General features: G+C 40.0%; 1 protein-coding gene across 1 annotated transcript; it reads left to right on the plus strand.

The window, feature by feature from the left end:
• The first annotated feature begins 1,031 nt into the window (after window positions 1-1,031).
• Window positions 1,032-27,691, plus strand: LOC127579031 (inositol monophosphatase 3-like). The gene is made up of 5 exons (XM_052031666.1): window positions 1,032-1,316; window positions 6,789-6,897; window positions 10,762-10,857; window positions 16,081-16,242; window positions 27,408-27,691. The coding sequence occupies exons 1-5, from the start codon at window positions 1,032-1,034 to the stop codon at window positions 27,689-27,691; spliced, it is 936 nt and encodes a 311-aa protein (XP_051887626.1).
• Window positions 27,692-27,994: the final 303 nt, after the last annotated feature.

Consider the following 27,994-nt stretch of genomic DNA (forward strand, 5'->3'; position numbering starts at 1 on the left):
TGTGAAATGGGTTAATCAGTGGCAGATGGTGTTCACTCCGGATAAGTGTGAGGTGATGCATTTTGGGAGTACTAATAAGGCTTGGTCATTTACCAGGGGTGTCATGTTTTAGGGAGCATTGATGAACAGATGGACTTTGGAGTAGTCCAAAGATACTTGAAGGTGGCAGTGCAAATGTATAATGTGGTTAGGAAGTCACAAGGGACGTTGGCTTTCATTAGTCAAGGCATTGAATATAAAAGTGGGGAGGTTATTAAACTTTGATTAGGCTTCAGCTGGAGCACTGTGAGCAGTTCTGGGCACCATGCTACAGGAAGGATGTGATATCATTGGAAGGAGTGCAGGGAAGATGTTGCCTTGGATGGAGCAGTTCAGTTGTATGGAGAGACTGGAGAAGCCGGGTCTGTCGTCCTGGAGCAGAGGAGGTTAAGAGGGGACATGACTGAGGTGTGTAAAGTTTGTGGAGGGCTATAGATGGGGTAGACTGCAGGAAACTTTCCCCCACATCAGAGGTCGTCAAAACAATAAGTCATAGGTTTAGGATAAGAGGGAAGAGATTAAGAGGGGATCTGAATGGGACCCTCTTCATCCAGAGAGTGGTGTGTACTGCCTGAGTGAGTGATGGGTCGCTGAGAAGTGGGGTCGCTGACAGCATTTAAGAAGTGTCTGAATGAGCATCTGAACCACTTTGACAGAGCAGGGTTTGGGCCAGGTGCTGGGAGATGGGATGAGTGTGGATGGGTCCCACTGGTCGGCACGTATATAGTGGGCCGAATGGCCTGTTTCCATACTTTACTTCTCTATCACACTACAACATCGCAAGGCGGAGTGATGTTTCTTTGCATGATAATGTGTGCGGTTACACATTCCAGTGTCGGCAACACTGGTGTCAGCTTTGCTTCCGCATCCATTTTGCAGGAAAGTCCCTCGGTGCCAGTTCAGAGTCAGTGGGGTTGCATGGTGAAATGAGAAGGTGGGGTGTCACTCAGCTTTAGGGAGTCCTGGGAGAGCTGCAGAGGGACATGGGTCGGATGGGGGTGAGTGCATCCCGGGCCAGGGCACTGCTCTGCACCGTGCTGGTCACCGGCATGGTCTGTCACCTGTACTCCAGGTTTGGCCGCCCGGCTGTCAACCTCCGCCAGCTGCTGGCACTCAGCATCAGGGTGGCGGAGGAAGGAGGGAGGGCGCTGGGCGAGGTGCAGAGCTCCGGCTCACTTGGACCCAGGTCCCAGGGCAACAAGCTGCGAACGGACGCCGAGCTGCTGTCCCACAGCAGGATGACCAGCTTGTTCGGCAACGCCTACCCACAGATCAAGGTAACGAGCTCGGGCGGGGGTGCGGTGTAAATCCACCACTGGCACAGGGTCCAGGTATCGGTTTATTATTGTCACTTGTACCGAGGTACAGTGAAAAACTTGTTTTGTATACCAATCGTACAGGTCAATTCATTACACAGTGCAGTTACATTGAGTTAATACAGCTTCCATGCTTTACTTCTCTATCACTCTACAACATCACAAGTCCCAGTCTGGTCTGTGTAGTGTTACTTCTGACTGTTAGCAGCGCTCTGAGACCAGATTGTGAATAAAAATCCCAGACCAGGGACCTGGGCAAATATCCAGGTTGGCACCTCTACTGCATTACGGAGAGACCTGCTCTCTTTTGGATAAGATATGTAACATGAACTCCTCTGCTATCCCAAGTAGATATAAATCAAGTAGTGTAGACCCTGCCTCGGGCCCAGTCCATCCCCTTGCTTTAGTTCGAAGAACAGTGAGCTTAATCCCAAGAATTTTTTATTCTTTCTCAATAACCATCACTTCAGGATAAGGATATTGCTGGGGACACCAATCACCTCTTTCACACCCCCTTTCTGGCTGCTATATTCTCCTACTCTTAATTCTATCTCTCTTGGTTATTCCATTATTTTCACTTTAGCATTTCTTTTTGCACTACTTCAGGTTGCACTACAATCTTTGCGCCATTCTGCTGTTTTGCGCTTGTTGTTGTATTTAAGATAAGATATCTTTATTGGTCGCATGTACATCGAAACACACAGTGAAGTGCACCTTTGTGTAGACTGTTCTGGGGGCAGCCCACAAGCGTCGCCATGCTTCCGGTGCCAACATAGCATGTCCACATCTCCCTAACACATATGCCTTTGGAATGTGGGAGGAAACCGGAGCACCCAGAGGAAACCCATGCAGACACGGGGAGCACATACAAACTCCTTACAGACAGCGGCCGGAATTGAACCAGGGTCGCTGGCGCTGTAATAGCGTTACGCTAACCGCTGCACTATTTATGATGACCACGTACACTCTTTACTCTGTGAGCTTCACGCCAGAAAGGGATTTCATTGCACCCTGGTGCATATGACAATAAACTAATCTGAATGAAAAAAAAACAAGAAGATGCTGGAGGAACTCAGCAAGCCAGGCAGCATCTGTGGAGAAAAACAGTCAACATTCAGGACTCTTCTGACCAGGATCAGGGTCGGGTCAGGACTGCACGTGCATTCCTTTGTTTCTCTAATGAACTAATCTGAATCTGAAATGCTTGGTGCAAATTTGTTGTGTGTTTCCAGCAAAGATCAAGCTGGATTTCATTGGTTGATGCTGGCCGTTTCAAACAGAACTGCTGGTGTTAGGTTCCAGTGTGCAATAAGTCCTTCTGTCAAATATGGAAGAACAGGGCTTACTGTAAAGATGTGGAAGACCCAATCCGTGAACTTGCTCAAGATGACAGAGCCCTCTTAGCCTATCAGATCCTGCCTCAGGTCCAGTCCATTACTTTCAATGGATGTTGAGGCAAAAGGGGAGGTACATACCTTTTTAAAGAATATTTTATTTTAACCTTATGTTTTTATTTACCTTTAACCTTCAAGTGTTTTAATTTTTTTCATTTTTAATCATTTATATTAATTACTTATTTTGATGTTGTTCCATATTAAGTGTTTCTGAGTGTCAGAGACATATAAAACCTCCAGCACTGCTCAGTTTTTTACAGCTGGGCAGTGATCACTTTCAGCTGCCAAGGTTTTAGAGACAGTTCTGGGGACAAGACCTCCTTGCTATGCCCCTGGAGTCTGTGATACTTTGAACCAGTGAAATTGACCCTTTGCATCCAGTCCAGATAAGAATGAAAGATGCCGTTCTGAAAAGGGGGACCAGGTCAGAAAGATCTAGCCCGATACCTGGTTCACTGTCGAGTGTTTCGGAACATTTTGAAGTCTGAAAAGGCTGAGTGCAATTTGAATCTATTTCACTCACTGCAGAATGCCACGGATTTTGCCTTTGGGTCTCTCTCACGGTTGATGACTTAGTGGGGCAGTTCATAAAAGTTGAAAGTTTGGGTTGTTGGATTTGATGCTCAACAGAGGTGCAAGAGTCTGCAGATGCTGGAACCTGAAGTGAAAAGGAACAAACTGCTCGAGGAAACTTAGAGGGTCAGGCAGCATTTGTGGAGGGAAATGGACTGTTGATGTTTTAGGTCGAGGTCTTTCATCTGCACTGAAAGTTTAAAGGGGAGATAGTATAAGGTGGTGAGGGGAAGGTAGGGCAAGGGCTGGCAGGTGATAGGTGGATCCAGATGAGGAGGGGTGATTGGCAGATAGAGTGAAGAATGGAAATAGCTTCAGAGGCTGGGAGGTGATAGGTGGAGGCGATGGAGGGCTGCAGGGTGATGGAATCCGTTAGGAAAGGAAGGTGGAGCATGGAACCAAATAAGGGAGGTGGGGTGGGCAGATGGGAACAGTGGGGGGGGGGGGAGAGGACCTTATCCCTCTGACTGTAAGAGGTGTAGTACAAGTCCCTACACCTCCTCCCTCACCACCATCCAGGGACCTAAATAGCCCTTCCAGGTGAGGTAGAGATTCACGTGCACCTCCTCCAACCTTGTCTATGGCATACTGTGCTCTCGATGTGGCCTCCTCTACATTGGTGACACCAAGAGCAGACGAGGGGACCCGCGCTCCGACAACCATGGCCATCTGGTGTTCTGGGTTGCGGGCCATTTTAATTCCCCTCCCCATTCACACACCTACCAGTCTGTCCTTGGCCTCCTCCACTGCCAGGGTGAGGCCAAACACAAACTAGAGCAGCAGCACCTCAATAGCACCATGGGTTGTCTACAACCCAATGGCACAAGCATTGAATTCTCCAATTTCAGGTAACCTGCTCCCTCTTTGCCCCTTTCTCTCTCCTCCTGGTCTGTTCCTCCTACCCCACCCACACCCAATATTAATTTCTTTCCCTTTCTCCTCCTACTCCACCTGCCCGTCACCCACACACTCCTCTCACTGGGTCCCCTCCCCCCACTGTTCCCATCTGCCTTCCCCACTTGGCTCCATGCTCCACCTTCCTTAGCTATCAGATTCCATCATCTGCAACCCTTTTAATCCCAAATAGTGGTTTAACTGTTTAATGATATCTCAGATAACGTATGATAGCAAAAAGATAAATTTAGAATGCTGTAATCAGTTAATTGTTGACTGTAGGACAAGAAAACCAGAGGTACAGTCTTGTAGAAACAATACTTTAATAATGATATCAAGACTTTCTCCAGAAAGATTAATCAATATGATCAATGGATGTCTGGACAGAGTAATAAAGACAGAACAGCTGCATTTCACATGTGGCTGATTGATTGATGTGCTGTCTTGTGTTTGTTGTAGGGATATGAGCCAGGATTGGCAACTGCTTTCTCATTGATATCTGTTTTGTAATCTGATCCTCTAATATTAAGAAGGTACTACAGTTTGGGATAATTGGCTCTTTTGTTGCTGGTAGCTGGGTTAGTCAGTAACCAGTGTGCAAGAAATTTTAAAACTCATTTTGTCTGAACCCAAGTTATGGCTGCAATGAATTCACCAATTTAATTGATGGAATACACGAGAAGTAAGCTGCTGCCAGAGTTCAAGCTGTAACCCCCATCTTGAGTGAACATAGGCAATAAAAGTAGGGTTACCTAAACTTGCCAGTGGAAAGTTTATTGCCTGCATTTTAGTAGGTTTGCTTTAAATATAATGCTTACTGTGGATGGGCTATCCAATGAGTCAACCTGGATAACTTGCATATTTGTTCATTTAGCTGCATAAGCTGCCTCTGGCAGGTTTAATGAAGGACCGTTTTAGTCACCTTTGCCTCGAGGTGATTCTTTAAGAAATTAATCCTGAGTGGCATAGAATAGAGTAGAAAGTGAAGGTTTAGAAATTGTTTTCTCCTTTGTATTTAATAGAAAGAGATTTATGTACCTGAATGATCAGCAAATCATCCATTCTTTCATACAATTTCATTTTTTGGCCATTATTCCTGTTTCCTTATTACTATTTGCAATTACTTATTGCACATTGTCTGGACTCTTTTAGGAAATTAAGGATAGCCATTGGACATTGGAATACTTGTGCAGTTTCTGTGGAGATATCGGCTTAGAAGTTTGATTACATTGTATGGAAAACGCATTGAAAATGAGTGGCATGCTCATACACATTCTGAGCTGGAACCTCATTGCCTATCATTTTGATATGGCTGCACTTTGCAATACTGCTATTCACAGAGTGAGATGAATGGGTAATTCCCCTATCAATCCTCCCTGCTTCCCATTTTGCTATAAATGACTGAGATTAATTTTGTGCACACAACATGTAACCATCCTCCACTCACTGTATTTTCTGGTGGAATTTCATAGGATTTATTGGGATGTGTTCTGCAAAAAAAACTTCTGTTTTCTAAGTAATATTATTTGTTCTGAAATCTACTTATCCCATTATCGCATTAATACATTCTGCCCTAGCTCATTAGGTTACAAAGCACTGTTAATATTTTCATCTTGTCATCAGTGCCCAAAGTCTGACACTGAAACAGGCATTATTTATTTTTAATTTGTTAATAACATATTTTCCTTGTTCTATTTTGACTGTCTATAATGTTCTAGAAGAGCCTTGATCACTTTGAGAATTACTTAAAATATTTAATCGAAAGAAAAATTTTGGCAAATTCCAGTTTTTGTTTCCTCAAGAAAAATATAGCTATGATTCTGATAAGTTTTGTTTCTGATTTAATTTTATTATTTTTTATATTGATCTGCTTGTAAGAAATTGTAAATGAAAACATTAGAAATCAATATATAGTTCCCTGTCCATTATGGATATCATCTCACATTTTTTAAAAATTTTATTTACAGCGTGGTAACAGGCCTTTATGGCCCTACGAGTCCACGCCGCCCATTTTAAACCCATATTAACCTACCCGTACGTCTTTGGAATGTGGAAAGAAACCGGAGCACCCGGAGGAAACCCACACAGACACGGGAGAACGTACAAACTCCTTACAGACAGCGATGGGAATCAAACCCCAATCACTGGCACCGTAATAGCGTCGCGCTAACCGCTACACTACCGTGCCACCCCTTCTTGAAGACATCTTTGGAGTTGAATTACAGCAATTTACTACATTTTTCTTATGTATTAATTTTACATATGAATGTCTCATGAATGCTGTTCTCCTTGCATTAGAGCATTAATTAAACAACAATACTGGCCTTTGGAAGATGTAAACTTGAATCTACTATCCTGTTTGGAAAATGTTATCTCATTTGTCACTGCAAGAAAGAAGTACATCCCAATGATGGAGTTTAGAAAGATACTTTTTGAAAAACTAGATAATGGTTAAGTTATGAAACCATGCCCAGAGCTCTCTTGTAAATCTTTCCTTTTAATATTGCTTTGTTGCCAGGTAATATCAGAGGACCATACAAACTCAAAGGTGGACAAGAGCCTAGTGTGAAATTATGAAATTCCAACTTTAATCCAGGAAAGCATTCGCAATGCTAGGATCGTGTCACCGGAAAGGATAACTGTATGGATTGATCCATTGGATGCAACCCAGGAGTTCACAGGTGGGCATTATTCTTCATTCCTTAACCACATGCAGTCTTAGCACTGGAATTACCATTATATTTAACAGAAAATTACTGTTACATTTTCAGATTTATATTTATTGTATTCATAATTCTTCAAGAGAAAATCACAATAATCTAAGCTCTTATAGAGAAATTTTAAAAAAAGTAAGCTTTTACCTTTTCCTCTGCTTGCACACTTCGAATCAGCATTCCTCCCTGAAGGAACAGAAGATGAAGGTTCAGGGACTTGTACTTGATCTTCACATCCATTGTCTTTTTCTCTGTGTACTCGAGAGTCTGTGGGTGTTCTGGCAGAGGCTGGGAATGAACATGAAGATAAAAAACAAAAAATTCTGGAAAGACTCAGCAAATTAGGCAATATCTATGGGAAGAGAAACAGTTAAAGTTCTGAGGAAGGATCCTTGACCTGAAACATTAACTGTTTCTCTTTTCGCAGATGCTTGTTTCTAGCAATTTCTGTTTTTATTCCAGATTTTCATCATCTGATGGTCTTTTTTTATTTTCATTAACACATGAAACGCTTTTAACCCCAGGTTATTTAGCTTTCGGGCTGCTGAAGTCTATGAAAAAAACACAGAAATAACATGAGGAAATTCTTACACAATAAATGATTATGATTTCAAAGACACCACACAAGAGGGTGGTGGAAACAGATCCAGTGTAGCTTTCAACAAAAAATTAAGTAAATGCTTGAAGTCAAAATTATTTCAGTGATATTCAAATGAACCAGGCAGTGGGGCTAAATGGATTGCTCTTAGAAAGAGCATCTGCCAACTCAATGGGCCTCATAGATACCTCCTGCACTTCGGTGTTCCACGGTTCTGTAAATAATCTAGTCAACATGCCTCGACACAAGAGAGAGCTTTCGGTCTGAAGTTCTAATAAAAATAGCACAACAGGGGAAAATTGCAAGCGCCCTAATAGTATGAGGAACTTGATAAGTGGTGCACTCACTGGGCTATGGGGAATGCAGTCATAGGTTTCTTATGTGATAATGAACCTATGGAGCCATTATGCAGGATTTTATTTGCACTTTAATCTGAATATGAAATCACTGTCAGCTGATAGACTTCTTTTACACTCTGTCAAAATGCCATCTGTGGAAGTCACTAATAAATCGGCACAAGTTAATGCGTAAGTTATAATACAACTTCAGTTGAAGTGTTTTCAATGGAAGATGAGGCTTGTTAGTTGTCTCCAATAGTTGTGTGTCACACTTGGAGTTAATGTCTACTTCAGTTTGCAACCAGCCAATGGAGGAACATCATCCAATGATTCAATGGCTTTTCTCAATTTGAAGCAATTTGGACCAGAGATGTTTATAATGATAGCCTGGTTCTCTTTGGGGTTAACTAGTAGCAATTAGGAGAGTAGAATGTCTTTTTTTTACAATTGACCATAGGGATACAGGAAGGAAACTAGGCCAAGACTTCTGGCTCTGGTCGATATCCCATAAACTCTGCATACATATTGGATGAAGACAAGATGAACCTTGACTCTGAGGTTCTTTTATAGTTTGCACATAACACCGAAAGTTTTATTCTGGAACAAGGTTTGTGGGACTAAACTCAATTTAAGGGAGCACAAGAGCATTAGGTGGCAGAGAAAAGAATTGATGGTGCACATAAATGAAAAGGATGCTAATTTCTATTACTGCAGGTTTTCATCAGCCAACCTAATCATGGGTATCAGTTGGTTGAGAACTGGAGCATTCAGTCATGGAGCAACCTCAGAAATGTTGCTCCATGTTTTTTTGCTGATAGTTGGGAAATTGAATTCTGTGATTGTAATTATGAAAGGTTCTGCAATATTAGATTTATGAAAAGTCATTTTTGAATATGTGAAATTAATTTATTAATACTGTTAATCTCTTATTACTGTTGGCTAATCAATAATATTTTGTCTTAAGCCACAGTTTTAGTTTGAGAAAATCCCATGTTAAACAAGCACAGTTTACTCCAATAATTAGAATAAAACTGCTTAGAAATGAAATAATGTACTTAGTGACTCCACATTAGGATTTAGTTCATATTAAGTGAATGCAATCAGTAAGGAGATTATTTTCTTCATTTGATCTGCATTCTTTGGTTCTTTAAAACTGAGAATTAATTAAAGATTATGCCAAATTTTGCACTATTAATGACAATGAAGGCATTTGCTCTCTTTACTCAGTGAAACAAACAGTAGTTTTGAGTTTTCCACATATATGCATTTGAATACAAAAATATAGAGGTTATTGTCAAGCCATTGCTTCACCTTGGCATTGTATTCATGTTGGGAGTTCAATGAATGAGTGACAATTGGGCAAGTTGCCCAGTATTTCTGGAGGAACCTTGCCAAAAAATCCTTTGTCAAGTCTGAGATGTAAAGAATGTTTACCAGGTAATTTTAATGTAAGGTCACAGCAATGAGAGGTCTAGGTAATCATTTGATAATTTATAAAGAATTTTTAAAATATTTCCAAGATATTTTTAATTTACTCTTAGTGGCTTCTTAATTTAGATATTTAAAGTGTTTTAGGTTTGACTTTATGAAAGAGTTTGAATGCCACTAAATATTCCAGATATTCAGAAACTATGGGAAGTATTCAGAATGCTTTTAAAAGTTTGTAGTCATTGGTATTCCCGTTAACTCTGAGGAAGTAGCATAGACTTTTTTCTGATTTTGTAGGCAGGGCTAATTTTGGCCTCCCAATAGGAAGCCCATTTCACTTTTATATTTCTCACCTCAGCTAAGCTTTTTGGCACTTTCAACATGTTCACACTGGAAGAACAGCTTGAAGTGGGCTTTTCAACCCAAGTTAACAACGAGAAGTGTTTGGTCATTATAGATCTCAAAATTTGGCCATTAAACCTGATCTTTGAGTAATGCTTATATTACACAGGAGTACAACATCGGAGTGCACTCTTTTAAAAAAAAATGAGAGCAACCAATGTCAACTTTGGGACTTCCACATTTACATGGAAATTGTAGAGTTGCTGTCAATTACATAAGGAAATATAACTATCAATTCACATTTTTCCAAAAACCCAGGGGTATTAAGAAATCCATATGGGATATTTTTAACTTTGCAAGTGACAAATACATCATGTGAAAGTTACCAGTTGTTCAATTTCAATTTCAGAAAGGTCGACTTTTAAGATTTTGTTTTCTTTTAACCTTGGATTTGGTTAAAAGAAAACAAAATCTTAAAAGTCGACCTTTCTGAAATTGAAATTGAACAATCCATTGCCCTGTGCTAAACAAGAGCAATTATGATAAAGTCAGTGGCTTCATTAGTGATGACAGCATGAAGTGATGGCCAGCAAAAATGCTGTACTTTAAGAAGAGCACAATATTTATCGATTCTTTCTAAGAATATGGCCATCACTGTCAATTCTGGCATTCATTGCCTCTCCCTATTTTCCTCTGATAAACTGCTGATAAACCTATAACCACTGCAATCTGTACACTAAAAGTGCTCCCATCATGTTGTTTTAGAAAAATAATATTCTTTCTTTTTTTCCACAAAACAAACACTATAAAAATCCCAACTGGTTCTCACCATTAACTTGTTAAATATGCTGAAATTTTACATCTGTGGCTTTAAAATTGCATTTTATTTTCAGGCAGGTTCTCTACGACACATAACTTTGGTTTGCTGAAAAATTATCGATGTTCCTTGATAAACTCCAGTAATTTTACTTTTAAACTAATTGCTATTGATTTGTACTTTAATAACTATCAAGGGGGTTTTAATATTTTAGTGAAAAACAATTAAAACAAAGTTATCATTCTTCTATGTATTGTTATTGTTGATGTTTCTTTTTTTGATTTGCACAGACATTTTCTTTTTCATAGACGACCTGAGACACCTTGTAACCACCATGGTGTGCGTAGCTGTTGATGGAAAACCAGTCATTGGAGTCATACATAAACCCTTTTCAAAATACACAGGTTAGTAATTGACATTAAAGTATCTTAGTATCTCTGAATTAAAAAGATATTGACAAGAAGGTGCTCGTGTTCTAATTCTGGTACTTGTAGAGGTCATGGTTCAGCAGCCATAACTCAAATTTGTTTCAGATCATTAATCGAAGTTTCAGATGCAAACCATATCAATTCAGAAGTTGAACTCTTCCATTGCATAAATAAAAATGGATGCTAGATACCATCACCTCATCTTTCAATATGAAGCTTACCAAGCTAAAAACATTGAAGAAAGAACTCAAGGATAAGTATGCAATTTGGAACAATGACAGTTAAATTGAAATAAAAATGCAAAATATTGGAAACACTCAGCAGGTTGAGCAGCATCTGTGGAAAGGGAAACAGTTAGGACTTCAGGGGAAGACCCTTTGTCAGATAGGGAGATTGAGGCAAATGTAGAGAAAGGTGAATCATCCTTTCATTCCTCTAACTCTAGGCTTGAAAAAGGTTATGAAGATAGGAAAGGACAAGAACGTGAAACTGGTTTATATGGAGGGAAGAGGAAGGGAAGCGCAAAGAATATTGGCACTGAATCCATTTCAAGACCTTCAATATTCACAGTAATGTTGGATGTGAAGTTTATAAAGGTGTGGTTGAAGTATTTTTATCGTAACTGGTAAAACTTTGGATCGTTGCAATTAAAGAGCCCCTGCTTTCAAACTAATGTTACCTTGGATTTTCTGAAATTTTCTGAACACATCTACATCCACCTCTACCACTTTCCTGTAGAAGTCAGAGGAAATAGTGGGCTGCCCCCAGCACATTCTCAGTAATGCAAAAAAAAAGACACATTTCACTGTGTTTGGATGTACATGTGACTAATAAATAAATATCTTATAAATTTAGTTAATACTTACATCAAATGCTAATTACCTGGTGTTCTTGTACCATTTTACCAATCCTCTTGTAGAAACAAGAAGAATTTAATTATCACAGACTTTCCATCCTTCAACAGCAACAGCAATGTCATGTCATGACGCTTTACATGAGTGTTATCAAATGAAAATTAATGCCAGGCCAGGTGGCTACACACTGCCAGCAGCTATGAAAGCAACATTCACCACCTCGTACCATGTCTCAGGACCTTTCCAGAGTTCTGGTGGAAAAATTTGCAGGGTCTTTCCCTCTCCAACCACCCAGCAATTTGGTGACAGACCACAATCTCACCACAACCAACAGTGAAACAAAAATAATCCTGATCAGAAAGTGATGTCTCTTAGTTATTTTTATGTTTATCCAAGTTGCAGAAAACTAATAGTCTAGCACTGTGTGCAACACCCACATGCGTCTTCCCATGCAACCACAACTTTCAATTCTCCCCAGAGCTTTTCAACATGGCTTCAGAAGAGGGAGATGCAGGCTGTTCAGATTCATGCTCTGGTGATTGAGATGCCTTGATCTCTGCATATTGGAACCAACAGGAGTCTTGTTGTGGATTACTCTGCTAGCACCTGAGCAGGCATAGGTTCAACCATCAAAGCACAAGGCAATATGTGGGGCATTAATTAAGCAAGGCAATGGATGAGAAGGATCAGAAGGGAACCCACTTCAGCAGCCGCTGTAAAAAATCATTCTTTTGGTTTTCCCACACTTTCCCGCTGCCAGTGAGCCATGGAACACTTTAGCGTGGGTCATTAGAATAATGAACAGCCAAGGCTGAGATATCTGAAATTGCAAATCTGATGTTTATTGGATCGGATGGGTAAGTGCATTAGTATGCTAGAGATGCAAACTCTGGCTAATTATTATATTTTCTTTTTCCTTAACTATGTTTCTTATTAAACCTTTGTCAGATCCAGTTATTTTCGAATCCACAGGTTCTTTCAGGAGTCCAAGAATGAGCTGAAAACTACTTGGTGCTTCACAAAGTTTTATTGGAAAAGTTTAAAACAAGGAAACAGTCACAGAGCACATGACACTACTAGGAGATAAGCCAAGACAAAGGAGCCAAAAATGAGCTAGGGCCAGGGGTGAGGGGTGGGAGAGAGAGCAAGAGAGAGATAGAGGCAAGAGAGAGAGATAAGCAAGAAAGAAATAGAGGCAAGAGAGAGAGATAAGTAAGACAGTGATTAACAAAAAGCAACACCTTTTATACCTGAGATAAGAGGTACTCCTTAGCTAACAATAGTCCAATCAGGAAACCTATTAGATACCATGGCAAAATCAACCAATGGGAAAACACGTGTTCACCTGATGGACGAACCAATAAGCTAAGAAGTGGTCATTCCTTGTACAGCCACTTGAGGTGTATTAAACACTATACAGTACATGTTAAAAAACTACTTAAAACAGTCGAATCCAACACCTTGGTTGTAATTAACGTGTTACTTCCTAAGCTGGTTTAGCTAAATGAAAGCTAGCAAGAATATCAAGAATAGATGTATACCAAAATCAACAATTCATTATCAATACATATACAAAATATGCTCAATTCGTAGTGTATAAGACAATGAATTGGACAAAGAAAACGTGATGAATGGGAGAAAATGTAAGGTTCCTGAATACTTTCTACAAGCACAAAACATAAAATATTGCTGTGCTATTGTGAGTATGTGGAATATGTGAGAGTAGATTGAGATGTTACTGATGGATGTCAAGAGCCCTTGATGCTGGATAATTACAGACAAGAAATTTATGGTCCTTGAATAGAGGATGCAAAGATTAAGCTGGTCTCTATGGAAACAGGTGGAATTGTTGAGTCACATTACCCAAAGTACTCACATAGGCTTTCATGGAAATGAATAATAGGTGAGTCAAGCCTTGAACTATATATTTCATTCTAAGACGTTGTCAACAGTAAACCTCAGACTCACTGAACCACTATCTTCCACAGAGGGACTAAAATTACCAATTGCTCTATGTATTGGCTCAAAGCTGGTGATGCTCCTTGTAAATATGCCCATTAAAATGGTCTATTAAATTTAATGTGCTTGTCTTCTCAATTGTGGTGCTTCTTGATGTTATGTTTACTTCACAATCATTGGTCATCATTGACAACCAAATGTTCCACATTCACTAGTGTCATGGTAATTCAGTGAAGAGTGCAATCTTTATATAATGAATGCAGAGGCATTTGGCATGGTGAAGCTTGTCTTGAGAGTGTAGCAAATGCTAGTTTAGATATCTGAAGTTGGAGGACTTTTTAATATTATAGATCCTATTCTATCCCTTACAGGTAGACTAAAATAGTTGACATCTTTATGAAAGGATATTTTTAGGGATTACTTTTGATCAGTGTTAGAAAAGGCCTGGGATTAATTGGAGTCTGAACCTGATTTAGGAAAAAGTTTCCTTAGTTGTTGGTTGTGAAGATAAGGTTGCTTTGGGAGATTCCTGTAACTGTTTTTCTTATCGAAATCCTTTTCTCCATCCATGTGCCATCACCTTCCTCCCTCTCACCCCCCCACCTATATCTCATAAATATTTTGCATCAATATTATAGGTGGTAGATGGTAAGCTTTACATTTGTTGAAAGTGATAGAACATGCTATCGAGAAATGTGGATTGTGTTGGCTCTACATTTATCTAATTTAGTTAACTTCGATTTTAAAGTGCAGGAGCAAAGGAATAAGAGCAGAACAAATGAATAAATACTACCCCTCATAATCTCTGGTTTCAGTGGCAACCTGAAAATCATTAACACAAAGCCTTAGCTTTGTTTCAATCTCCACAGATGTTATCTGAATTGTTGAATTTCATTCTGCATTTCTGTTTTTAACTGGCGCTTACCATTTAAAAAGCCATAATCACTTTGTATTTTGTTGATATAAATCTATTTGAAACAATGTTGAATTTCTTCTTTTGTGTAAAACAGAAGTGCTTTAAATATAATTTTTTCTGGCGATTAAGGGCTCATAATGGGTGACTACAGAATAGTGGGATTTGAATACAGGTTTTCTTTCTTTCTTTTTCAATCTTTTTATTAGTTTTCAAATTAATACAGATTAATATATCAATGTTTATACATGTAATACAAAGAGATCAGGAGAACAATCATGACATGGATAATCATAAAGAACAATAAAGTATAAAAAAAATCTGTAGATCCAACGATCTGTTAGTGAATGAATATAATATAAAAGAAAAAGATTGAATACAGGTTTTCTGAAACTTTTTTTCAACTTTATTTAATTAACCATCACCAGAAAAAGTGAATGTTGTTGGATTAGGGTCCAGATTGTTGTTTTTATTGTATTTTTCCTTGTAGTTTTAGCTTTCTTTATGGTTTGCTTATCTATTTGTACAATCACCCCGTTTATCTGTAAACTTTTAGTAACTTGTAGTATATTTGGTTCCTATACTTTTGTAGTTTCTTTGTCTGCAAAGCTGAAGTGTGACTCAGTCAGTACTGTTCACAGGTTTCTTCATCAAAACTGTTTAGATCAAGTTGGCAGTAATAAAGAGAAAGCAGGTGCTCAAGTTCCTTTGTTACTTCTTTACTTGCCTTGTTGTTGGTACGGGCTTGACCCTGTCTGACCTGTACTATGATGAACATCCAATAAAACAGCTGTAGCCATAAGGTTTGCGCCTCATTCTTGACTTCCAAAGAACCTTCTGGACAACATCATCTCCAGAATCCAACAATGTGTATGTGCAATGTCTAAAATTATTCTCTTTGGTTTGCAGTTATTATTAATCTTTTATACATAAATGCAGGAAGTATAATAACTGATGAAAATTCAACTGAGCTAAAATTACTTGCTGTTCTGTAGATTATAAACTAATGGGATTAAATGGAGGTGACTAGAATAATCATAGTATGGCATAGAGTGCAAAGAATTTAATTTTATGCTGAGTTAATTGTGGCCCATTCAAAATAAAAATGTGGACATTTTGGAGTAACCCAGAAAAGGTGAAATGGCAAATCTGTGACCTATATCACTGATTTTACCACTGTGGTTTTTTTTTAACGAGTGGTTAACAAATCTGCGATTTAAAAGTACAGATCTCAATTTCCAGCGACTTGTTCAAATTTTGTAATCTCTGGGAAATTTCATTGATTGAGGATTGTAGTGCAATGTTTCTGCTTAATAAGAATAAAAATAAAATAATTATGATTAAACTCTGCTGATGGGCAATAAATGCTTCCCTTTCTCAGAATACCCACCTCCCAGAAGATACAATAGGTAGAATATTCTTTACCAGTTTTTGTCTGGCATCCGAAAGAATTCTCTTAACTTTTATCTGTAGCTTGGGCTATGGTCAATGGTACATTGAACATTCATCCACGGAAATCCTACAATGAGAAGACACCTAACAATAATTGTCTCCAAATCCCATGCAGGAGCAGCGGAACTTACAGCAAAACGGCTTTTGGAAATGACGCTATCATTATCCCTGCAGGGGGAGCAGGTGGGTCAACTTTTTAGGAGATTGATCAGTTCTTTCCTCTCCCTCCCAACCATTACCCATGAATTAAGTGCATTCACTATGATGACAATATGTTGTTGAATACAAAAATTAGCTTTGTTTTAAAGCAAAAAAAACTTATTCTGATGGAAACAAATTCATTTCACACATTGCGTTACACTAAGGGTTGGTCCCATTATGTAATTCCTTTCCTCTGGCGTATCTCCCACATCCCCAACCAGCCTACTGTCTCATCTCTCCCACCGCGATCTCCACAGTTAAGCACATATTTCTTATTTGGTTCTCCTCTCAACTACAAGACAGCAATTACTAGCCAACCATTACTCATCCCCACCCACCAAGCTTTGATCCCACAGTCACCCGCATCCATGGTCCTGATCATGTCCCCACCAAATAGCCCTCTCTAACCACAGACTTCACTGACCAAGTTTTATTAGCCCAGATACTTTATTTTCCTAGTGCGTGAAAGAAAGTGTGCAATGGCAGTTCTGTAGTATCAGGTGTCTTGGGCATTGGGCTTTACTTGACAGCAATGGCTGATGACCACAATGTGCAATGACACACACCCGTTTTTACACCCTGTCAATATAAGAATCTTTGTGTAATTTTATAATCTAATGCTGTGCCTCTGGAGTGCAGAACCAAAATGCATCTAAACATAACTGATGCTCATAATCAACATTAGTGGTAGTGGTGTAATTAAATCTTAATACAGCGAGCTGCTAACGAGCAAATGTTTCCCTTTAATATAAAAATGGATTAAATATCTTTCTTCATTGCTATTTGTAACCTGTAAACAAAATGGTGAAAGAGTACGGTTTCATTTGTAAAAACTGGGATGGGGAGGAGAGAACCCTAATCACATTATGTGTAACAAGGATTCTTAGTCACCTCCCAAGCAGCTGTTTATCTAATGAATTGAAGCAAATGATGAACAATTGGTAAGCTTTATGTAACAATTGGTAACTCTTTATGTAAAGTGGCCGATAATGTGCTTTTGGCAAACCAGAGTATTTTAATCTAGGTGAAGGAACAGCATCCAGATAAAATGTGAATATATCACAGATTAACAAGAACTTCAGGCAGATTGGGGAAGGGCAAAGTTAGTACTGCATAAAATTAAGTACGGTTTGTTATAATAAAAACAACAGTACAAGAGTTTTATGCAGATGTGAAGAAAAGTTACAGTTAAGAAGATCTTGCCAAAAATGTCCTCAACTGAAAAAAAAGTTTGCATGAATGAAGATAATACAAATTAAAATAGTAAGGTAATACATAGAACAGTACAACGCAGGACCAGGCCCTTCAGCTTATGATGTCTGTGCTGACCATGATGCCAATTTAAACTGCACATCCACCTGCATATAGTCTGTTCATGTGCTTGTCGTAATGCTTCTTAAACGTTGTAATCATATCTGCTTCCACCATTTCCCTTCAATACACATCATCTTGTACAACTGCAACATAACATCCCAACTAATATACTCAATGCCCTGACTGATGAAGGCCAGCGTGCAAAAGCCACCTTCTACACCATCTACCTGTGATGCCCCTTTCGGGGAATTATGTACTTGTACCCCTAGTGTGTTATTATGTGTTGATATGTAGTTATAATAAAGAACTACAGTTCCCAACAGGCAATGCAAGGGGTCACATGGGGGAACAGGAAGTGGCTGGAAAGAGCAGGAAAAGCAGCCAGCCTGTCCGTCGTAAGTCTGTGCAGTCTGTTGTTGTTTTAATAAATGTTCAGATGTTAAACCCACTCCAAGTTTGTCTCGTGATGAAGAACAAACATGACGTGGTGTCAGAAGTTGGTGTGAGGTCTGAACAAGGAAAGTAAATGAACACTGTGTGCAATTGAGAAAGAGACTCAGTGAGTACGAAAGAAAAGCTATAGAAAGACAGAGAAAAAGCCGGCCGGCGTGGTAAAGGAGCACATTGTTCCTGAAGTTCAGCAGTCACTGGATTTGCCAAGAGAGATTCAGGTGAGAAGCCGAGAGTTCTCATTATGGATAAGCTGAGTCCTCCCAAGCCTATGCAGTTTACTGGCAATCTAGCCGATAATTGGAAATGCTTCAAACAGCGATTCAACATATATTTAGATGCTAGTGGAGCAGAAAGGAACAATGAAAAATTGAAAGTGTCTATTTCTCTGCACGTGATTGGCGTAGGTGCTTTGGACATCTATAACAGCTTTCAAATTGATGAGACAGCTTTTGAGTTGGGCACCTTGATGGAAAAATTTGAGGAGTATTTTATCCCAAGTAAAAACATCACATTTGAGAGATATAAATTCTTTTCCTGTGACCAGAAACAAGGTGTTAGCTTCGACCAATACTTAGCTGAGCTTCACACACTGAGTAAGTCTTATGAATTTGGAGATTTGAGAAACTCACTAGTTAAAGACAGAATAGTTTATGGAATTCCAGATAATGGACTCAGAGAAAGACCGTTACGTGAAAAAGATTTGACCCTGGAAAAGGTGGTGAATATGTGTAGGTCAGCAGAAACCACACGAGCACAAGCTAAGGAGCTGTACTGGGCAGTCACAACAGTACATGCTGTGAAAACAGAGAAGCAGTTTCCAAAGTGTTTCCGAAAGCAACAGCAAATCAAAGAGGAAGGCTCAAACAGCAAATGCAGCAGATGTGGAGGCAAACACATTCCAAAGATGTGCCCTGCTTATGGGAAGTCCTGCAATAGCAGTGGGAAGAAGAATCACTTTGTAAGGTGCTGTAAAGCTGGAGCTAACAAGAGAAAGGTGCACACAGTTGATGAGAAAATGAAGGAATTCTTTATGGATTCTGTACAGACTGTGGCTGCTGGTAAAACAGAATGGATTGGTCCAGTAACTGTGAATGAGACAGTAATTCCATTCCAGCTTGACACCGGAGCTCAGGTGAATCTGTTATCCATGGATGATTATAAGACTTTCACAGTAAAGAGTAAGATTTACTCTGTGAAGTTAAAAGTGACAGGTTACACTGGAGAGAAAGTTCCAGTAAGAGGGGGCTGTATGGTGACCTTTAAGCACAAAGGGCAGCACTTAAAATCACAGCTACATTGTAGAAAAGAGAGTACAGCCAATATTAGGTCTGAGTACATGTGAAAAGCTCAACCTAGTGAAAAGAGTTTTCATAGTAGCTTCACCTACCAAAGATGACCACACAACACTCATGGAAGAGTAGGCAGATGTCTTTGAGGGGCTCGGATGCTTACCTGGTGTACACAAAATTCACATAGATGAGACAGTGGCTCCTGTTGTCCATGCATGCAGGAAAGTTCCGTTTCAACTTAGAGATAAACTTAAACAAGAACTATCAAGCATGGAACGAATGAATGTCATACAGAAAATTGAAGAACCAACAGATTGGGTGAGTTCACTGGTCATTGTGCAAAAGAAAAATGGAGCATTGCAGATATGTCTAGACCCAAGAGATCTCAATAAAGCTATCAAGAGAGAGCATTTTAAATTGCCAACACACAGATCATGTCCCAGTTTTCAGGTGCCAAATGGTTTAGCAAGCTCGACGCATTGGCTGGATTTTGGCAGATGAAGCAAGTTCGAGACTGTGCACTTTTAACACACCACATGGAAGATATCGCTATCTTCAGCTGCCATATGGGATCCTGTCCGCACCAGAAGTCTACCATAAACCATCCACATGATTTTTGAGGGCATACCTGGTGTCGAGACCATGATGGATGACATCATCGTCTGGGGGTCCACCAAGGAGGAACACGATACTCGACTGAGACAAGTGCTTGATGTGACAAGGAATGTCAATTTGAAATTAAATAAAGAGAAATGTGAGTTTGGTGTGAAGACACCGACCTTCATAGGTGTGATATCTGAAGAGGGAGTGAAGCCTGACCCAAGAAAGATGTCATCCATTAAACACATGGAGAGACCCCAAAACAAAGAGGAGATGAGACGTTTCTTAGGGATGGTGACTTACCTGGCTAAGTTCATCCCTCGACTGTCAACAGTGTCAGCACCACTTAGGTCACTCCTTGAGCAACAATATGAATGGATTTAGTCTCATGAGCAAGAAGAGTGTTTCTAGACGTTGAAAAGTGTCCTAACTGAAGAGCCCGTGCTGAAGATTTATGATCTGGCAAGGTGTATCAGGATATCAGCTGATGTGTCCTGGCACGGCCTTGGATCAGTACTACTGCAGCAGCATGATGGCAAATAGCAACCTGTGGCCCTTGCATCAAGGGCTTTAACAAGTGCAGAAGCCAACTATGCACAAATAGAGAAAGAGCTTCTCGCCAGTACATATGCATGTGAAAGGTTCCATCAGTACATCTATGGGCAAGCTATTGAAGTGGAGACTGACCATAAACCATTGGTCTCAATTATGTCCAAACCACTGAATGACTGTCCCATGAGGATACAGCGCATGTTGATAAGGCTGCAGAAATGTGATGACCGGGAAAATATATGTTTGCTGCTGATGCTCTGTCTCGAGCAGTCGACAAGACAGAAAAGAGAGACCACAGGTTAATGCGGATATACAGGCCGATGTTGACATGATTGTCATCTCTCTTCCAGTATCTCTGGATAGAACAGAGCAGATTAGGAAAGCAGCAGAGGCAGATGAAACAATGAAAGTACTCAATGATACAATATGGAAAGGATGGCCAGCAGCAAAGGATGACTGTCCAATGTGTATTCAGGATTATTGGGCATGCAGAGCTGAACTGTCAGTTGTGAAAGATATGGTCTTCAAAGGGAACAGGTTTGTGATTCCAGTGTCACTACGCAAGGAGATGTTCCAGAAGATACACGAAGGGCATCTTTGGGAGGAAAAGTGTAAACGGAGAGCACATGAAGTGATGTACTGGCCAAGAATGAACCAAGACATCAGCCGGACCACTGCTTCAAGTGAAATATTCCTTACCTACAGACCAAAGCAGCAAGTAGAACCACTTACACCACACCCTGTACCAGACAGGCCGTATTTCAAAGTTGGAGTGGATTTGTTTGACTGTAATGGGAAGAGCCATATTGTTGTAACAGACTACTTTTCCGATTACCCAAAGGCAGCGACACTGCAATCAATGTCCAGCAAAGCAGTTATCACGTTCCTGAAAGCTGTGTTTGTGAGGCATGGAGTTCCATGTGAAGTAGTATTAGACAATGGTCCACAATTTTCGAGCAGTGAATTTGAATCCTTTGCCAATGTTTGGGGGTTTCGACATATAACCTCAAGCCCACATCACCCAAAATCTAATGGCCTAGCAGAGAGTTCAGTTAAGGTGGTGAAGGGTCTCATGAAGAAAGCGCAAGATGAACGAGAGGATTTCCAGAGAAATCTAATGATTTACAGAAGTGCGCCACTGCAGAACGGCCTTTCACCAGCCCAAATGCTGATGGGTCGATGCATACGCACTAACCTTCCAATACATGAAAACCTGTTGACACCTGAAGGAGCACACAAGGTCAAACAGGCTAAAGAGGAAGGGAAAGAAAAACAGAAACGGAATCACGACAAGACAGCGAAAAGCCTACCAGTCTTGAAGCCTGGAGATCAAGTGCGAATCCGAAATCATGATTCTGGCACATGGTCCATGCAAGGAGTTGTGCAAGAGGAAGTAAATCCACATTCATACCAGATCCAGACGGAGCAATGTACACCTCTGAGGAGGAACTTCGTGGATCTACGACCACAATCTCCAACCCATGGCTGTGACCCGTCTCCTGTCAGTACACCAAAGGGGCCAGCATATGGAGAAAGTGAACATGTGGACCAGAATTCCCAGGAAAACACCAGTGCAGCAAATGAAAGCAACACACCTATGGAAACAAGTACCAGACCAAAAAGGACAATAAAACCACCTTAGAGACTGATTGAAAGCTGATGAATGGACAAGGGTTCTTGGTAGGTTTATAAGGACAAAGTATTGTGTTTGGTTTTTCTTTAAAGGGGGAAGATGTGTTATTATGTGTTGTTATGTAGTTATAATAACGAACTACAGTTCCCAGCAGACAATGCAAGGGGTCACATGGGGGAAACAGGACGTGGCTGGAAAGAGCGGGAAAAGCAGCCAGCCTGTCTGTTGTAAGTCTGTGCAGTCTGTTGTTGTTGTTTTAATAAATGTTCAGATGTTAAACCCACGCCAAGTTTGTCTCGTGATGAAGAACAAACATAACACCTAGGTCTCTCTGTTTTGCAGCACCCTTCTATTCACTGTGTAAGTCCTACCCTGGTTTGAGCCCTATCGTTTACTATATACTTTCCTCTTACCTTTGACCCCCCCAAAGTGCAACACCTCACACTTGTCCAGAATAAACTCCATCTGCCACTTCTCCACTCATATTTTAAGTCGGTATATACCTAGCGGAATCCTTTGATAACCCTCCTCACTATCCACAACTCTGCTAATTTTTGTGTCATCCACAAACCTACTAATCAGCCCACCTGCATTTTAGTCCAAATCATTTATATATATCAGAAGCAGTGAAGGCCCCAGATCCACCAGAACGCCACTGGTCACAGACTCCTCCTCAGAAAGACACCCCTCCACCACTGCCCTCCGTCTTCTATGGCCGCCAACTTTGAATCCAATCTACCAAGTCACCGTGGATCTCATGTGCTTTAATCTTTCGAATCAGTCTGCCATGAGAGACCTTGTTGAATGCTTTACTAAAGTTCACATAGAAACATCCACTGCGCTACCCTCATTAATCATCTTCGTCACCTCCTCAAAAAATTCAATCAAGATTATAAGACACGACCTCCCCTGCACAAAGCCATGCTGACTTTCCCTGATAAATCTATGCTTTTCCAGATGTGAGTAGATCCTATCCCTAAAGATCTTCTCCATTAATTTCCCTATCACTGATGTAAGGTTCACTGGCCTATAATTTCCTGATTTGCTCCTATTGCCTTTGTTAAAGAAAGGAACAATATTGGCTATTCTCCAGTTCCTTTGGGACTTTGCCTGTGGCTAAAGAGGGTACAAAGATCTCTGTCAAAGCACCAGTAATCTCCTTTCTTACCTCTCAACCTGGGATAGGTCCCATCAGTTACAAACAGTAGGTTAAATATATTTTGTATGATGATATACCGCTCATCAAATTTCCACTGGCCTTCACATCTATGATGCTGTGTTGACTTGCCAGAGTGCAGTGAGGACAAGTGACTGTATAACCTGTCATATTTCATCAGTGAGAGGGACAATTGATGATAGTGAAGGTTGACAACTAACAGTTGAATGGCACAGAGGAATAATGCAGAGATAAACTGATTAATGCATTTACCATATATACTGAACCATAAAGCAGTGTTTATTACCTCTTATTATGTTGAGCAGTTTTGCTTTTTGAGCACAAATTAAAAATCAGTTGTCTACAAGTACAAAGTTCTCACTATTCTTGCAAGAAATCTTCAAATAAGATGAACAGTGATACAATTTTGAATCTAATCATTGGATTAAAATAGGATTCTTTTTTAATCACCTGGTCCCCTGTCCGTCGCTTGAGAAATGGGTGGGGAATAGAAGAGTATCATGGAGAATGAGATACTTGGCCATCCCAATGAAAGTTTCTGACAAACCTGCAGAACAGCTTGTAGTAATTAGCATAACACTATTACAGTGCCAGCAACCCGGGTTCAATTCCGGCTGCTGTCTGTAAGGAGTTTGTACGTTCTCCTCATGTCTGCATGGCTTTCCTCCGGGTGCTCCGGTTTCCTCCCATGTTCCAAAGACATACAGATTAGGAAGTTGTGGGCATGCTATGTTGGTGCCGGAAGTGTGGCAACACTTGTGGGCTGCCCCCAGAACACTATACGTAAAGATGCATTTCATTGTGTGTTTTGACGTACATGTGACTAATAAAGATATCTTATCTTATCTTAAATAGACAAATAGAAAATCTTAAATGGGAGCATTTATGGTAAATTCACCCAAAGACCCCAAACCACTTTTTCTCTTATTGTTGTGCTCCACGAGGAACAACACTCCTTTCCCAGTTCAATAAAAAATACCCACAACCTGTTGCTAGCCTGTGCTTGCACATTATGGAACCAACCCTTGACATTCCTCCACATACCCTTCACTGTACCCCTATGCCCTGCATATGTGACCCGCCAGTTAGCTCAGTGTATGTCAATTACTTTCCTGATTATCCTCAATGAAGCAGTAAGCTTCAGTGAGATATAAGTTTGACTTTTCCACCTGCATTTATGCAGCATAAAAATAGCTCAGGCTGCCCCATATCCAACTGCAAAGGTTACTGAAGGGGCTGGGTAATAAACTCCCTGCACATTTGTTCTGCTTGCAAAAGTTAGTTTGCTGCTGTGCACGCTGGTCAGCATCCTCTTAGCTTTATCAACCGAGGCAAGGGTCTGGTTTTTCCTTTTGTGCGTCTTCTCTGAGGGATAATGTAAAACCCATCCTGGCTAACTGAGGCATCTAATGTGTTGGCTTAGCAGCCCTAATGGTTCCTGTATGATGGTGCTGGTTCACCCAAGTGCCTCATTCTGTCAATTGAGTTATAGAATTTTAAAAGAGGAATCAATGTCTTTTACCTGAAACATTAATTCTGTTTCTCTTTTCACAGATGCTGCCTGATCTTCTGAGTATTTCCTGCATTTTCTGTTTTTATTTCAGATTTCCACCATCTGCAAGCTTGTGATTATCAACAGTCCATTGAATGCTGGCTTACATCAAAGTCAGAGCTTCAGACTTACATTCAGAATTCTGCATCTCATAGAGGGAGTGTCACATACTGCATATGGAGGTGGAATTGTAGCTCTTCTTTTTCATTTGCTATCATGAGATCAACAATAAACATGGCAACACGTCTATGGCCACTGATATTCTGCACATTGATTATGTCAACTGATACAATTGTGGCTGACATTTCTGATAACAAATGACACTGAAGAAATCCACATTATAAAAACTGGGGATAGTGGTGTGATTTTGCTGCCACATTTTGTCATTGTCTACCCTTCTAGTTTTCAATCCACAATCATTTTAAGTCTGAGTGTGATTCATTATTCTATTTGTCTTGGTATATCCTAGGTTACTGCCTCCATGTGTTGGGCCCTCTGAGAGCCCTGGCTAGCTGTCCTCCAGCTGGTAGATTCTGCTCCAGCTGTCAGTCACTTCAGTACCTGTAGCCCAGGGCAGAAAACACATTGTCCTGTTTACTTCTGTCTGACGCAAAGTTGTAATAGCCCCTTTGATTATCTCCCCTGTATGTATTCTGCATGGGGTTTTAAGTCTGGCTTTTCACAGACTATTTTGTATGGCAAAATATGCCTTCGATAGTCTCTAATAACAAATTACACTAACTGTGATTGGCTATTTCTTAACTAAAATTCAAGTACATTGGAACTAAGTTTTATTGAAATTTTCCTCTTGTTCATTATGATGGTTGAGTCCATCAAAAAGAACATAAATGATTAGTTTTGCCATGAATTCAGAGATATAGGAAAAAATACAAAAGGTCAATAATTTAACATGTTTCCATGGGTTAAGGTGTCTCAATCCACTCAGAATTATTGCTTAATCACAGGTCCAGCAGATATTTCTTTTGTGGTCTATGCTGGAGTTGGTCTGCATCTTCCTGCTGGGAACTGCAATGTCAGGATGATTCACACTGCAGTCTAGATCTCTCCCCATGGGGAATTGCTTCATTTTGTTCCTTGTTTTGTATGCCTCCCGTGGGATTGTACACAGCCAAGTGTAATTACTGACCCACACCTGTGATATACCAACTTGTTGTGCTTTTTCCCTTGATGTTATTTGCATTTGAACCATTATATGTCTTGTTGTTGGTAACATGATTGTAGCATGTTCCATCTACAAGATATTCAGTACTGCAGCAATTCACTAAGGGCCTTCAATGGTAAACCCACTGCCAATGACCTCTGCCTCTATAAATGCAAGGGAATCAGGCAGATGACAACACCTTCACATAAGAAACACATAAGATCCTGACTTGGTAATATATTTTCATTACTGGATCAAAATCGTGTAACTCCTTAACTGAAGCACCAATTTGGTTTAAGTACTTTCACTAGCTGGACTGCAGTGGTTCAATGTGTCAGCTTACCACTGCCTTCTCAACAAAATTAGGTAAAAGCAATAAATGCCAGCCCTTGGAATAAGTGGAACAAATATCTGGAACTTGAGTGGAATGATTTCAAATGGAAATCATTACTATTGCAGTTATTGGTTACTCAACATTTGCAATGGAACAATATGATTGCAGCAGAAATTAAAATCAAAAGAATGAAGATGAGGAGAATCTAAAATAGAAAGAGAAAATGCCGGAAATACCCAGCCTATCAGGCAGAATCTGTGGAGGGGTAAACAGAGTTAAGACATCATTTGTTAACAATCCACCATCATCCTGCTAAGCCTGAGCACCTAGATTCATTGCTGTATTGATTTGTCCAGGAAAGGTCAATGACCTTTGATCGATGAGATCTGATGAAGAGTCATCAATCTGAAACACTAACTCTGTTTTCGCTCCAAAGATGCTGTCAGATCTGCTTAGTATTTCCAGCATTCTATGTTCTCATATTTGCAAGGGGGCATGAACTGCATTTCTCATTTTAACTTGCAGTGTGTTTCATGTATGGTGGTCAAGATTTTAACTGGAGGGCTCCTTTAAATATGGACAGATCCTTTTCCCATTCTAAAGGTAACTAGAGTAAAGCTACAATCAGCCAGTGGGAGTGGAAATTGATGTGGCAACTGGATGTCACCAGTGATTCAACCAAATGGCTGCAATACAACGTAGTTTGGGACAGGAATAGAACCAGTGGTGGTCAGGGTCAGAAATGTAAGGTCACAAAAGGAAGAGGTCAACTCATGGTTCTTGTGGTCACCAAGAAATGCTTTGAAAAATTGATTAACTTCTTTTACATCTACCTCTCCTGGCTAGGCTGCTGCCTCATGTAAGGTTTCACTGTGGCTTTTGTATTCCATTTCTGTATCTAAGCTGGTGCTTGTTTGTCTTAGTGTTACTTTAGTAAGTAGTATGACTTTGGTCCTTGTGTGAAAATATGCTCGTGATTTACCAACTGTAAGCTAAACAAACCTCTCTGAATAATGGGATGAAGTTCCATTTGAATTCTTATCTAGAGCATGTATTTTTCTTTTGTTTCATTGCTTAACAGGATACAAAGTTCTGTCACTATTGAATGCTGGAGAACACAAACAACCTGACCTTGCAGATTTGTATATCCATGTGACCTTCATTAAGAAATGGGACATTTGTGCTGGTAATGCCATCCTGAAAGCTCTAGGAGGTCAAATGACAACAATTGAAGGTGATACTATTGATTACAGTGACTCTCCATCCAATAAAGTTGGAGTTGGACTTGTAGCAACAATAGGGATGGATCACTATGCTCTGCTTGAGCGACTGTCAAGTCTAAAAAGTCTTGCTCTAAAAAAATGATGAAAACAGTGCTATTCCATTATGCTTTTTGTGGCAAATCTTAAAAATTTCTTGAGCATAATGTGACTATCTTTGTTTCCTATTGACTGGGGAAAAATTTTCACTCAGGAGAAACAGTCTTTATTGCCTATATTATTAAAATTAATAACATCTCTATTGTGGATGCCCAGACTATTACTGTAAAAAGTAGACTCCCATTGTACTACATTTAATTGACCAACTAACATACTGGTAGCAATGGAATCACTACTTAAGTGTGGACATCTTGTCACCATGATGCTTTACTCTTGGAAGATCCATATG

This window comes from Pristis pectinata, chromosome 16 (genome assembly GCF_009764475.1).
Source record: "Pristis pectinata isolate sPriPec2 chromosome 16, sPriPec2.1.pri, whole genome shotgun sequence".
In the NCBI taxonomy this organism is placed as follows: domain Eukaryota; kingdom Metazoa; phylum Chordata; class Chondrichthyes; order Rhinopristiformes; family Pristidae; genus Pristis; species Pristis pectinata.